The 13,591-nt window shown below is 42.1% G+C and overlaps 1 protein-coding gene across 6 annotated transcripts in view; it reads right to left on the bottom strand.

Annotated features, from left to right (window-relative positions):
- Nucleotides 1-13,591, bottom strand: part of SMOC1 (SPARC related modular calcium binding 1) — a 133,124-nt gene that overhangs the window by 65,144 nt on the left and 54,389 nt on the right. For all 6 annotated transcript variants that reach the window (XM_064512521.1, XM_064512520.1, XM_064512516.1 and 3 more), the window contains exons 4-5: nt 8,108-8,207; nt 5,414-5,461 (exon numbers count right to left, since the gene is read on the bottom strand). In XM_064512521.1, coding sequence (XP_064368591.1) covers nt 5,414-5,461; nt 8,108-8,207 — 148 coding nt within the window. The remainder of the gene's footprint in view (nt 1-5,413; nt 5,462-8,107; nt 8,208-13,591) is intronic.

The raw sequence follows: 13,591 nt of genomic DNA, 5'->3' as shown, positions 1-13,591 counted from the left end.
AGTCCCTCTTCCCACTTCTAGTTCACTCAGTTTCCAGTTTTAAGCAAGATGACTGAGTGATTTTAAGGAGATCAACAACGACAACTGCTTTTTACATCTCTTTCTCCTCACCAGCCTACTTTTAAAGCCTGTTTGGTTACTGAGAAAGACACTGCTCATAGCTGCAATATGCCAAATCTGCAGCTTTGAGCTCCTAAAGCCCCAACATTCCACAGAAAAAGAAAATAAAGTTTTATTTTGCTTCATGTTTGCTTGTTTTGTTTCAAACCTGTGGCACAATTTCCCTTTGGCTGAAAAGCAGCATTCTGCATTCTTTAGGCAGGGAAGAAATCCAGTCACGCTGGCTCAAAGGATGCCTTTCAGTGCTTCTTAAAACATTAACAACTTCCCAGTGGGAGAGAGCAGGGAGATCCAGCACTCTGGGGGACAGTGTGCATCTTCCAAGTTTCTCAGGCCTTTCAAACTAAGCAGCAGCTGGAGTAAATTAGCACAGGAAGCTCCTTATGAGACAGAATTGTACAAGGCACAAGCAGGAATAAGGAACAAATAGCTACAGAAATCTGCAGGTTATGGATATCCTAATCCCACACAACAATAACTCTATGCTCTGAAAAAGGTCCTAGGAACTTGTTCTGCACCACCCTAAAGAAGGAGCAGTGCTTCAGCCTGACTGTGCTACCTTACCTCCTAGATAACAAGTGTTCTTCCTCATTTTCACTTAAAGGATTACTCAGTCCTCCTTGAAGGGGAAACCAACCAATTTAACGCAAAGGGTTTAAAGTAAATTAACTTAATAGAGTGCACAAGCAAAGTCATTTGTTCAGTGTTTCACTATTCTCATGTAGCACAGCGATCAGCTGAGAGGCACATCTGCATCATGAGGCTAGCTGCACAGAACACAAACAGTATGAAGGGCTGCTCATCTGCCAACCAGACATCGCCCATAAGCTGCTGGTCCTGCACCACTGTGCTCCCAAGTTGGGCAGCATTCTTTGGGTAAGGATGCCAGGACATAGGGTGCTGGGGAAAGGCAGGATGCTGAGCAGTGTTGGTCCAAGCACAGCTAGTAGCATTAAGATGGTCTGGAGCCTCATAGGCTTACCACAAAGACTTTCACCTCCCCTACCCTCCCACCCCACCCCCTCATCAAGTTACCACACAGAGGCCAACACCCGCTGCAAGCAGGTCCTCTTCCTGAAGCTTGCAGAGCAGAAAACAGCCTGCATGCTGATGCATCCTCCCTGAGCCTCCACCTGCTTAAAAACAGTGATGCATGGTACCTGCAGACTTCAAGGTCAGCCCAACAGGAATTAATGCAGTGGCGCAGACACTGTAGCTTGGGAAGGCGGGAGGGGAAAATAGGCAATATTCCCTCATCGTTCCCCACCTCGCTAATGTACGGACTGAGGTCTTTGGAAAGCTTAGCCCTTACTACAGCACAGTGATGGGCACCATGCACGAAAGGAGAGAAGCAGAGAGTTAGAGCCTGCTCTAAAGGGTTTGAGGAGAGGGCAAGGACATGGGAAGGACAAAGACCTTACAAAGCTTCAATTCATCTATCTGACAAAGCGTAGCTTGGGACAAACATTTGGCACTGATGTGTGTTGCATTAGGACACAAAATCTTGGAGACGAAAAGGGTGAGAGGCCATGTACGGTCAGACTCCAGTGCTGCCACAACAACACATATGAACTTATCTCCATTATTCCAATATGAGAAGCAAGCAGAATGCCAATGGCAAAATAATTTGACTGAAGAGGTAGTATCAGCCACTTTTCAGGAGACGAATGGGCTGGAACAGACATCTGAATACTGAATAGGCAAAATCAAAGCAACAGGATATTCCTTAGCAAAGGATGCAGCACAACAGAGCTAGACTAGAACTCTTTTAAGAGTATCAAGTACAGAGCAGAAGGTTCAAAGGATTTTGAATCAGCTTCACCCATGGAAAAAAAAAGTGATGATGAAATTTTAATAATTAGCTTATTGGCTAGCTTTTTTTGGCTCTGCCTGCACAGAGTAGAATTTCAAATTTACCCTTCAGCACTAGCAGCATTCCTGGTATAAATGCATTTTTCCACACTTGTTTGCCCCACTCCCCCAAGCCTAACAGAATCAGGGGCAAGAGGGACCAACCTGCAAACAGTTTATATAAACTTCAACCAAGCTGAATTCAGCATAACAGGAACAGCAGTAACTGTCTGAACTACAAGTTCATGCACCAAACATATAATGGACAACCTGGGCTTCCATTCTACCACATGAGAATGTACCTTCTCCTTTCCAGGCACTGGTCTGCTCTGCATTCCAACAACAGAGCACTTCTCAGGCACAGAATAAATCAATATTTGCTATTTTGTAGTTTTAAATTTGGAGCCAATTTGATTTGATTTATATTTTGCTTACGGGGCAAACTGTATGAGTAGCTGGCATTGCATCTCATGGTAATAGCAGCAGAGCTCTGGACAACCAGAGCATGGGATTTAAAAATAAAAGGATTTCTTGCCAGCACTCTTGCCTGTTCTCTGCAGAAGGTTTCACAGAGCCACTTCTGGAACTACATGCCAAGCCATGTGACCAAAAAAGCTATTTCATTTTCTTTTCTTCAGTAGTAAGAAAGCCTACGAAAGGGAAATGCATATTACTTCACACCATCTAGTGACCATAACCATTGACCTCCAGAAACTAGGCCTACACAGGATGGAAAAGAGGCTAAACATTTGGAAAAAGGCAGTTATTACTGACAACCAGCCCTTTTCTCCTTCCAACATTAATTTGTCATTGCTGTGGGAGATATGCTAGCAAAATCTTCCCTTTCATTTCTTATATAATAGCTTAAGCCTACCCATCTGTACTGCTTCCTAGGTACAGCAGTCTCTGTCCAAAAAGCTGTTTTGCCCTAAAGACTTGAAAGGCACCAACATCACAAAAAGTGTATTAGCTCCATATTTTATATTCCTGTATGAATGGGACAAAGGAAATCACTTTCGAGAGTCTTAGCTATTCCTTTTCCTCCTGAGAGAGCCTGTTCTGTGTCAGATAACGCTGCTTGTCCTAGAGATGCTCATCCAGGGGTGGAAAGAGGAGTCTGCTGCACTGGGAAAAGCCCAAAAGCTCCCAAGTCATACGGCAGTTGTCCAAAGTGATACCAGAAGTTTCCAAAATATGCCACTACAACAGAAAGGTCATCACTGACCCAGTTCCTGCTGGATCCCTCCTCTTCCCATCTTTTTTTCATCTCGCAAAGGGCAATCTTTGCAGAAAGAGCCTGTACACTCAGCTAGAATGGACAGTTATATCCATGCTGTCTAGCCACCAGCCTTCACAGAAGCCAGGCCTCCAGAAAAACCCTTCAACGAAGCCAGGCTGGCTGACAATACTGGAGTTTTGAATCAAGGGAATGTAAGTCAAGAAAAAGCACTGATAAGGAAGTCAAATCCATTTTCCGATTAGATATTCATGAGCAGCTGAAGAAGTAATGTTAGCTTCTTCAAATTTTAAATTAAATTTTATTTCCGCTTCTAAAAACAATCCCTATTTTAAAAGGCATTCAGACCTGTACTGACTATTTAATAATCACTCGCACAGATTTTTTCCAGCATGATGGAGAAAGGCTGAAGTGGCTTGTGTGGAGGCTTCCAACAGACAGGAACAGAGGCAGAATTGGAGAGGATGGAAAGTTTACATGATTTGCTTGAAGCATGCTAGCCCAAAGGGAAATATTTTCCTTTTCCTGACAGCTACTGCATAGGATGTTTCTGTGGCCATGTGGCCAAGCACGCCATTCTCAAAACAGGATGCCAGAGGCAACATCAAGGAGAGTCAGTTTATATTACAAATTTTAGACTAATTTCATCCATTTACAGTTCTCTTCTTCTGTATCTCCCAACCTCTTAGTTAATAAAAGGAGTGAAATGGAAAGACCAAGCTCATAAATTCTACCCTTTGCTCCAGTATATGGAATGCAGTGTCAGCTGCTTTCAGTTCTAGCAGAACAGACCAAGACAACTCAGGTAGGAAGCCTGCAAACAACCCCACTCAAAAATAATGCAGATTGCATGAGCTACTTGATTTGCCTGTACTTCAGGCTAGACTAGCAAGGATTGTACTAATAGAATGATAACGATGCATTCAGGTGCCAATTATACAGGTTGTCAGGTTTAACACATAATTACAGGTTTACAGACACACATCCTTATCTAAAATGAGAAACAGGTTTCAGTGTTCAGTCTTAACTAAGTATTTTTCTTTGTATCTTTCTTCTCCCTACTTTTTCCTAAGCTAGCACACACAAACAATTGACTGGAGAGCAGACATGGAAATATATTCAAAATACAGCACTGCACTGAGCTCAACAATCTACAATTCCTTTTAAGTGTTTTCAGGACCTGACTGACAGTCCCAGCGTGGAATATGTTTTTCAAATTAAGATTAGGCATCAAGGTAGGCATTTTCATGCATTTTGAAGTGCCAAGAGCACTGGAAGTGCCAGGAGGAGGTTTAGAGAGTTAACAGTAAAAATCCTGTTTCAGATACCAAAACAGGAACTTCTCCCAGGAAATAGCCTTCACTCTCACTGGCAGGAGTGAGGATGCACTCAACATAGTTTTCCTGCAGTAAGGAGACAAACTGAAAAGTTGACACTGGAGAGGGAGGAGGAGGACGACATGGCAGAAATTAGGGTGCAGAGAAGGCCTAAAGACAAACTTCCCTCCTCATCCATGTGTACTCCAGCAGTCACCTCTCCCAAGACTTCAGTGAATGCAGATCAGAGGACAAAGGGAAGGGCTACACATACATACCGGAAGAGAGGAGCAACATACCTAGTGCCTTGCTCAGGAAAGGCAAGGACTGAAGAGGAGAGTGAAAGACAAAGGAGGACCAATGCCTAATGCACAAAAGGGTGAGATTTTTGGAAGCACCCAGGGTTTAATTTGACTCTGCTCCAGCTGGCCAGAGGGTTTTATGCAAGGCACACACATGCACACACACAAAATCCTTCAATGCATCCAAGGCCACAACCATGACATTGGCACTTCTGACTCCCAGTAACATACTAGTCATACTGCTGGCCTCCCTACTCTGTAGGGATTTTACTGGGCAATGTTCAGTAGTTAACATCAAGGTCAACAAGCAAAGGTGTCTTGTATCAACCATTCCTTCGGGAGGCTCTGCTTTCATATACTGCATGTCAGCTGTTGAGCACAGAGCAGAGCACATAGTTTTCTATTCCACAGGGTGATGCATAAACAGACTGCCATCATCTTTCTTCTGCTGATGGGGGAGGTCTAGAGGCACATAAGCCTCCCACGCATAGAGCTGTTTAGAAATCCAAGTTCTAAGTTATCTCAAGGGACTTGGCAGGGCACCTGTTACTACAAAACAACTTGTTGGAGCACAGGACTCCACTCACCTTTCCTTCCTGAGTTACCCTGGCTTGATGGTTTATCAGTTACAGAACCTAAAGGGGGGGAAAAAAGAGAGATCTTTTAAGGTACTGCATGATCACACAAGACATGCAATCATATGAACACAAGCAAAATTTCAACACACAAAGTGTCCATTCTACTTGCCAAAAACTCATTTTAGGATTCAGAGATCCTGTAGCTTTAACCAACTAGGATAGCATAAGGATATTTTATGCATTAAGGATAGGGTCAGGGCAAAGAAGTCTTTAGTAGCTGGATCCAGTAATTTGAAAGAGCTCAGAGCATCGCGTTAGTAAGAAACATGAAATAAATTCAAGAGCAAGAGGGAAAGATAAAAGAGAGTCACTTCTTCCATTTGCAAATGTCAGGAAGAACAAATCAAAACCAGGTGGGGAGAGTTTGTGCAGGCCATGCAAGGGGCAGAATTCTAAAGGAAAGGGATTAAGTGGGACACAGTTTCCAGAAAATGCATTTCATCCAACCCCTGAACATCCCCAGCTGTTTGAAATGGAACATAGGATAAGATCCAGCAGGTACTTGAATAGGACATATCTCCCATTTCTTAATATACACTTAAATCTTCACACAACCTATAACAGTCTGCATTTGTTCCTGCAGTTTGCTTCAGGGCTTCATCAAGTAGTTTTCCATTAAAAGCGGAAGAAATAACAAAGGCTATTTGAACAAATCCATTATGGAAGCGTGAAAATTTATGACAAACTATTTTTTTTTTTTTAAATAGCTTTATTCCCCAGAAATTGATTCTTCCCTGCACCCTTACTAAGCTGTGCTAGTGAATTACAGTGACTGATCCTTCAGGATAAGTGGATCAAGTCAGTTCTAAAGGAGGCAGCTTTGACAGGCCTAGTAGTCTGGTCCAAACAAACCCTATCCTAAAACTCTATTTCCTAGGCTCTTTCACCTGCAGATTGGTTGATCACAGATCTACAGCTGAATTAAAAGTAGGAAGCCCATAAGCACATATACAATTTCAATAAGTCATAGGCCTAACACCTGTGTGTCCTACAAAACAACCAAAACAACCAACCACTATAGTTTCCTAGTAATGCAGGTTTATAAAAGGCTCAAAGATTAAATGAACAGACCAGGAAAATACACCCTAAAACATGCCCTACCAAAACTATACACAGGGAACAGTGGAGAAAAGTCGTATTCTAAGGTTTAAGCCCAATTAATGTAGCATTTTGCCTTGTGGAAAAACAAGATATTAGTTTTAAGTTTCCTTCCATGTACCACTGAAACATCTAGTGCCCCATGGAGCTACAGTATTTGACCCACTGGTCCTTGACAGTTCTCCAGCTCAACTCATGAACCCTCCTTCAAGTCACTATTTGTGTTCATTATCACGAACATAGCCAAGAGCTCTCCAAATAAGGCAAAGAGGATCAAAGAAAGGAAAGAAAAGTGTCAGATCATGGCCACACTACCATCTAAAGGACAAACACTGCAAGGTGTGATAGGAGAAATGCATTAAATACCCTGGGGGTGCACATTGCAAGCATGAAGCCAGAGGAAGCAGCAGTCACTATGTGGCATAACTGAATACGTGTTTGACACACACACCTATGCCCTCTCTTTCTTTTTTTTTTTTTTTGAAGGGGGGGAGGTGCCACTAGGAGTGCAAAATGCCACTGCTGCACCTGAGTTCTGCCAAACATCATAAAACAGGTTCCCATCCTTCCTTGTGCCTAGCGTGCTACTGCCACAGCAGCTCTGCTCACAGCAGCTCATAGAGCTAAAAGCTACACTAGGAATCAGGGCCATATAGAAAATCTAGAGCTTGGGCGCACACACACCCTTGTCCCATCTGGGCCCTGGGCTGCCATGGTGAACTGTGTGAAGGGAAGAAAAGAAGAAAAAGGGATGCCCAACATCAGCCTGCTTCAAGTTCAGAAGAGGATGGATTTGGAATACCCGAGTACAACGCTTACAGGTCAGTAAACCATACAGCTACAGAAAGCAGTGTCAGACTGGGAGCATTGAGGCATCTCGCATTACAAAACCAATGACTTAACAGACTCGCAGCCTTCCTGCCCTGCCTCTGCACCTCCCTCATGCGAGCTGTGGTGCGAGTCCAGTGCTGTCCAGCCCCACAACACAAACAGGGGAATCCTGGAACTGAGCAGCGTAATTAGAAGACTCAAATCCATTATAACAGCAGGATGCCAAATTTGGGGGCTAGCAGTTAACAACTTCCAGTTTCTCACAGAACACCCTTACCAAAGTTTCAACTGAAGTCATTATGCAAGGCAACACGATTTCATGGTCCACTTGATACAGCTCATGGAAAAGGATTAAAGTTACCCCATCTTTTATGGGCACCTCTTGATTTATATATATGGCAGTACTGCTATTCTGGCTTAGCTACCATAAGTTGTGGTTCCACTTTGTTTTCTTAGTGATTTTTTCCCCGTAAGCCTAGCGGGAGTGTCTGTACCCTAACTGCAGGATGCAATGCCACAGGGAACACAGACCAAGCTTCCTTGCAGGGTTTTCAAACACAGGCAAGCAAACAGGGAAATACAACCACAACTGCAATTTTAAACTGGGTAAACTGCTAGGTTGCCTGAAAAGATTAAGCCCTCTGAACAGGACACATTCTCCCCATCCCCCTTCCATTACCAAATAAGTGTTTTTTGAAGTCACTCCCACAGTACCTGAACATACAGGAGTTTTGTTCTGTACAGAAGAGCCACTAATAGGCTTCCCATCAGGTGTGACACACCAGCAGTATCCAGTGTAGGTATGGCACTGCACCTGTTTGATAAAACAAAGAGCCAGGCATTTCATTTCTCACTCTATCACCTGCTATTTCTATTGTAACCCAGCATCTTCATGGAAATCCCAACTCAGAAGCATCACAAACAAATACTCCAGAATGAGAAGGTCACTCAAAAGAGCATCTCTGACTTAGGCAGATGTGGTTTTGACAGACTTTCTTCCTACCCCCCCCCCCCCCCACACACACACACACCACCACCAGAGAAAGGTTATTTCTTCTACTCCAGCCCCATTAGCTGCTTTACAACTCAGCTGAGAACACTTCAGGTTTAGCATGCAGCACTTGTGTTTCATCTTTTTCCACCATTTTCTAGATACTATTTACAATTTACCATTAAATAATTTCTCCTTAGATTCCCAATGCATCCTAAGTGGGCTGAGGAAAGGCCACCCCAGCCCGATTCCACAGCCAGCATTTGAGAGCAGCGTTCTGCAGGCATTTTGAGAACATTTTGTTCAGTGAACATGGCAGAAAAAATGGAACACTGCCTCATTACGGTAACATACCTTCTCCAGACAGATCTGAGCTCTCCCGGCCCCATGTCAACTCAGGCGGTAGGAGCAAGACCCAACATGCTTGTTCTTCACATATTGACAAGGACTTAAGAACATTTGATGAAGGCCGTAAGAGGCCAAAAATACACAGCATAAGATTCATCTTGCTTAACTTTAAGCTCTGTATCTGAATGCGATGTCTAGAATTGCCCAGTTCGTTCCATCACCATGAAGGGAAACAGAGTAGTTCAATTGTGGACCTCTAAAGTAAGAAAAGACGAATCCTGATCTAGCAGACTCTTCTTAGTCATGTCCATGCAGATACTTTTTCAGTGGCACTATAGTTCCATCCAGTTTAATAAATCCTGTAACTACAGCCTTCACCTCAGCTTTCACAAACTGATCAGCATTTGGATGAAATTCAGGATGCCCTTTGACTTCCCTTAAGACAAAAGTAAACAATCATCATACAGGTATCTGTATAAATACTAACGGTTTCAGAAACACTTTCCAGCAAACACATCTTCAGCTGTGACTGAGTCTGCACACGAGGACTTCCAGGATCTTGAAACAGTATAGAAATGCCTGCATTAATAAGAACTAGAGCTGGCTCCATCGACTCAGTTCTCAAAAGAGCCATGAAGTAAGATCATTTAATAAACTACCTTTTTATTTTACTTTCAAAATGGATTCTGTCCATTCTCTACTTTTTTCTGAGCAAGTTCACTGAAGCTGGCTTCCCATTCTAGTCTTTTCCACATAGAGGAGTGATGGGGTGTTTGTCCCATTCCCTCCATTAGGGATCCTTCAGAGCTAGACCAGCCATTCCCTTAGTGACAGCTGGCTCCAATTCCCAAAGGCAGCAGAGTTTGTTCAGAGACTTTACAATGGTCTTTTTAAAGGCTTTGAATATCATATAAAACATGATCTAAGAGCGATTATAACATGGCACCACCTGTTTATCTTGGGTTTTACTAACCTGCAAAGCAATCATTTTGCCTTGAGCAAAGTTCACATTTAGTGGCCAAAACCAACAATAATGTCATATACTCCTGTTTCTAGAGTCACTGTCGCTGCTACCCAAACACTTTCACTTTTATTCTCTGAATACACCACAAAATTGATCACAAATTACTCAAAAGCATCATGAATGTAATTGGTCATTAATCAAGTTGCAAAATATTTCTTACTGCTCAGTCTAATCAATGGTACATTCAAAACAAGTGTGATGGAACTGCTTGGGTTTCTGTGTTTAGTGTTTATTTTTGCTGATCACATGCACATTGTTGCATACTCAAGAACACAAGAAGCTGTCTTCATGTCCAAAGCATCAAATGTAAAAATCTTACCTGCAGGGTAAACCAAATTCCAGGATAGGAACTTGAATTCACAGGGCAAGACCATTCCATGTTACATTACAGAAGAAAAGTATTTGTCTGTATTGTGCACCACTTTTTCAGAAAAAGCCATTATACACCCCAGCATTTGGGCACAAATGTTTTACAAAAAAATACAAAGTTCACTTGTTTTATTATATATTTCTACTCTTTCTATGCAGTAATATGTAAAAACATACATGCATCACCTACTTTTGGAACACCTGGTGCACCCAGGTTGTAATAGCCCTTTAGCCAAATCTTCAGAAAACACCAAAGTACAAATTTCACGACAGAGGGCTCCAAGAAACATATTGACATAAATTTATGATCGATGCATTAGTCAAGAGCAAGTTATGCAGCTCATCCCAAGGGAGAGCTACCAATTACATACCATTCAATTATGTAACCCAAGCACATTACACTCATAAAAGCTAAGTAATTTTGTGAGCAATGAAACTAATGAAGTCTGGTCTTCCACGGACAGATGTCCCATGGCCCCTTCTTCCCTCCCCACCCCATCATAAAAAACAAGCAGTATGTCTCAGATTGACAGCACTTTCACATCAACCAAATGTTCTACTGCAGCACAAAAGGACTTTCCTACTGTGGATAACAGCAGCTGATGGGGACTCAGCCCTTACCGTTTGATTCCTAAAGACTAGGCAACTACCCACGAAGAACAGACACTTCAGAAACCTCAAACATCATTGCAGTTGATTTTCCTGAATGTCTTCATGTTGGGAGATGCTTACAGTCTAGGAAGTTTGCAGCTTTAAGGCTGGAAAAAAGATCTGGTGTATTTTTTTTTAATCAATTCCATAGCTATGTTATGGCTTGGAAAAAAGTTGAAGATACCAGCTGATCCAGTACCATTTCTAAAACTACACAGAGTGTTTACAGTGCCAGCTATTCCTCAGAGACTAACATCTTCCACAGCTCCTGTAGCAAGGAATCTTGAAAATTCACGATGTTTTTACTATTTCCAGTAAGCTTGGGTTTAGGTTTTATTATTCTAAATCCCCATTTAGATCCTCTGCCTGAGATTCAAGGCATTTTTTTTTTTTTTAAAGTGAGTTTGGCTCCTCTTTTTTTGCTCTCATTAGCCTCACAAAGCTAAGCATTGTGTCAGGGAAAGGCATTATCAATTCTCCAGACAAAATAAACTTGACTGCTAAGCTAGTTTCAGCTAGGGAACCCTTGCTACTGGCAGAAAGGCACACCACAGATACAGCTCGACATCTCAAATTAACATACAGCTGTCAAACAGCTGAACATTTTAAGTTATAACACAGAATCAAAGAAATAAAACCTGCAAAGCATTGCAGTCTTTCAACTGATTCCCCATTAACAGCTACACTTTCAAAAATCTAAATGTAGTTTAAAGTCCTGTAGCACCTGAATCTGTGATTATGCAGGAAGACACGACTTCTACTTTTTAGGAGTAAGGGATATGTCCTCTCAATTATGCCTCAACTGAAGGATGAAAAGCATGAGGGACACATCCAGCAAAAATTGCTCTGTCACCATTGCCCAAATTAAGAGTGTGACAGCTGCTCCTCTGTTCCCTGCATTACAATGTGTGAAATCAAACAGCGGCTAACATGCTAGCAACTGAATGAACCCCTTTCCTCATCACATTCATTGAAATATGAAAACATTAAAAACTATAGTCATTGGGGCAGGCTCCTCTGCCTCTTAATTCCTGAGGGAAGAGGCTGCCATTGCTGGGATTTCTTCAATATCTCATTGTCAATGCCAGAATCAGATTGCACAGCAGTCTGAAACTTCTCAACAAGTTAGTTGGATCATCCCTTTACAGCCATTTGTCAAAGAAGAATCAAGGGCTTGTTTCCAAAAAATAAACTGGAAATGGGAGAAGAGTTGTATGAACATGTATGAAGGAGATAGCAGGGGCAAAACAGTAATTCTGTGATGGCTGAAACCAGTCTCTATGGTTACAGAAAGCTGGAGTTTGCTGTAAGAGGCTTGATAGGGTCTTGGACAAGCACTGCGCTGAACACAGTAACAACAACGTTCAGACTATTCTGTAAATGCTGTTCAGACAAAGAGTTTGGTAACAGATTCCTATCCAATGGCAGCTCAGACAAAAACAAATGTTTCCTGGCTTCTTTAATAATGGAGGGTAGAGAGAAGAAGGGAAGAAAAACATTCCTTCTGCATTCAAAACAGTATTTCAGAGGAGGAAAAAAAACATTTTCAATTTTGGAAGGCCACTGCTGAGGGTGAAGGCACACAGCTGAGCCACTGCCTGCACTCACAGGGTGTGTGGCAGGCACCAAAGCCTAGCTGCATTCAGTTTCTACTTTTAAATACTCTAAAAATAGCTAAATACATTACCAAAAACCAGTAGGTCATCTGACCTGACCCAGACAGCAGAAGCAACAGAGATTCACATGAGAACTCTTTAATCATGGCTTTTATTTTTTGAGCTATTGAGGCTCATCTAGAATGTCCTCTAGTCTCAAATCAGTGGCAGAGAATCTGCACACTAGCCTGATGGCTATTTATCCTTACTCTAAGTGGTGGCACCTCTGTTCCAGTTTAAATATCTTGCTATACCACACAGACCCTGGATCTTGTTGTACTCTTTCTGCTATATCAAAAGTTAGCTAACTATCATCAGAAGCCTGTCTTTCCACTATAGATAATTCTAGGGAACTATCAATCAGTCTGCATCTTAAGTTTGAGCTCCTTCAGAATTACTTTTAAAACCTTAAATCCTTCTTGTCACATTTTTTATGTTCTCTGCTCTCTTTTAATTCTTCCCAAATGACATTGTACAGACCCAAATATTCCTATGATGGCTTTATACTGCAGCCACCTTCCTTGCACCTATGCACCAGTCAAGAAATGCTTGCTTCACAGAAATTTTACACTATTACTATAACCAGGGACAGAAGTGATTTGTGGTGAAAGAATCCTAGCCATGTTCGAGGGTATTTCAAACACAAACATTTTGGCACAGATACTATTTTTTTTTAACTCAGAAAAAGGATTCCCAAGCTAAATGCACATGGGACCTCTGCTTCACGTGAAGAAAATGATCCCTAAAATTAGGGAAAATGATCCTACTCTGTCCCATTCCATAAAGGACGCCCACTCTTGTTTTAAGAGTCTCTTCCTTTGCTCTCTTGACTGGTACTTCCTTGAGGAAATACAGCATATAACTTGAGTTGCCACCTCCTTACCATGGGTTATTTTTAGCTCAATGTACAGATGGGAGGCAAAAAGAAATCTGGAGAATGAAAGTGAGTTTGTAACTAGCAGGCAAATTCTGGTCTTCACAAAGAGCTCCAGCTATTGTCTTTTACAGAAGGGATGTCTCCCCTTAATCAAAAAAGCCAGAGCTATCTACTGATTGAAGTCCAGATTCCTTATGAGGAAAGAGTTTCTTTAATTGAGTAAGAGAGAGTGTACTCCTCCCTTCCAAAAGGAGAGGCAAGTCCTTGAGAGCTTAATATTGCT

The sequence above is a fragment of the Dromaius novaehollandiae genome, chromosome 5 (assembly GCF_036370855.1).
Source record: "Dromaius novaehollandiae isolate bDroNov1 chromosome 5, bDroNov1.hap1, whole genome shotgun sequence".
Classification (NCBI taxonomy): domain Eukaryota; kingdom Metazoa; phylum Chordata; class Aves; order Casuariiformes; family Dromaiidae; genus Dromaius; species Dromaius novaehollandiae.
Note: the sequence above shows the minus strand (reverse complement) of the source record. Positions and strands in the feature narration are given on the sequence as shown.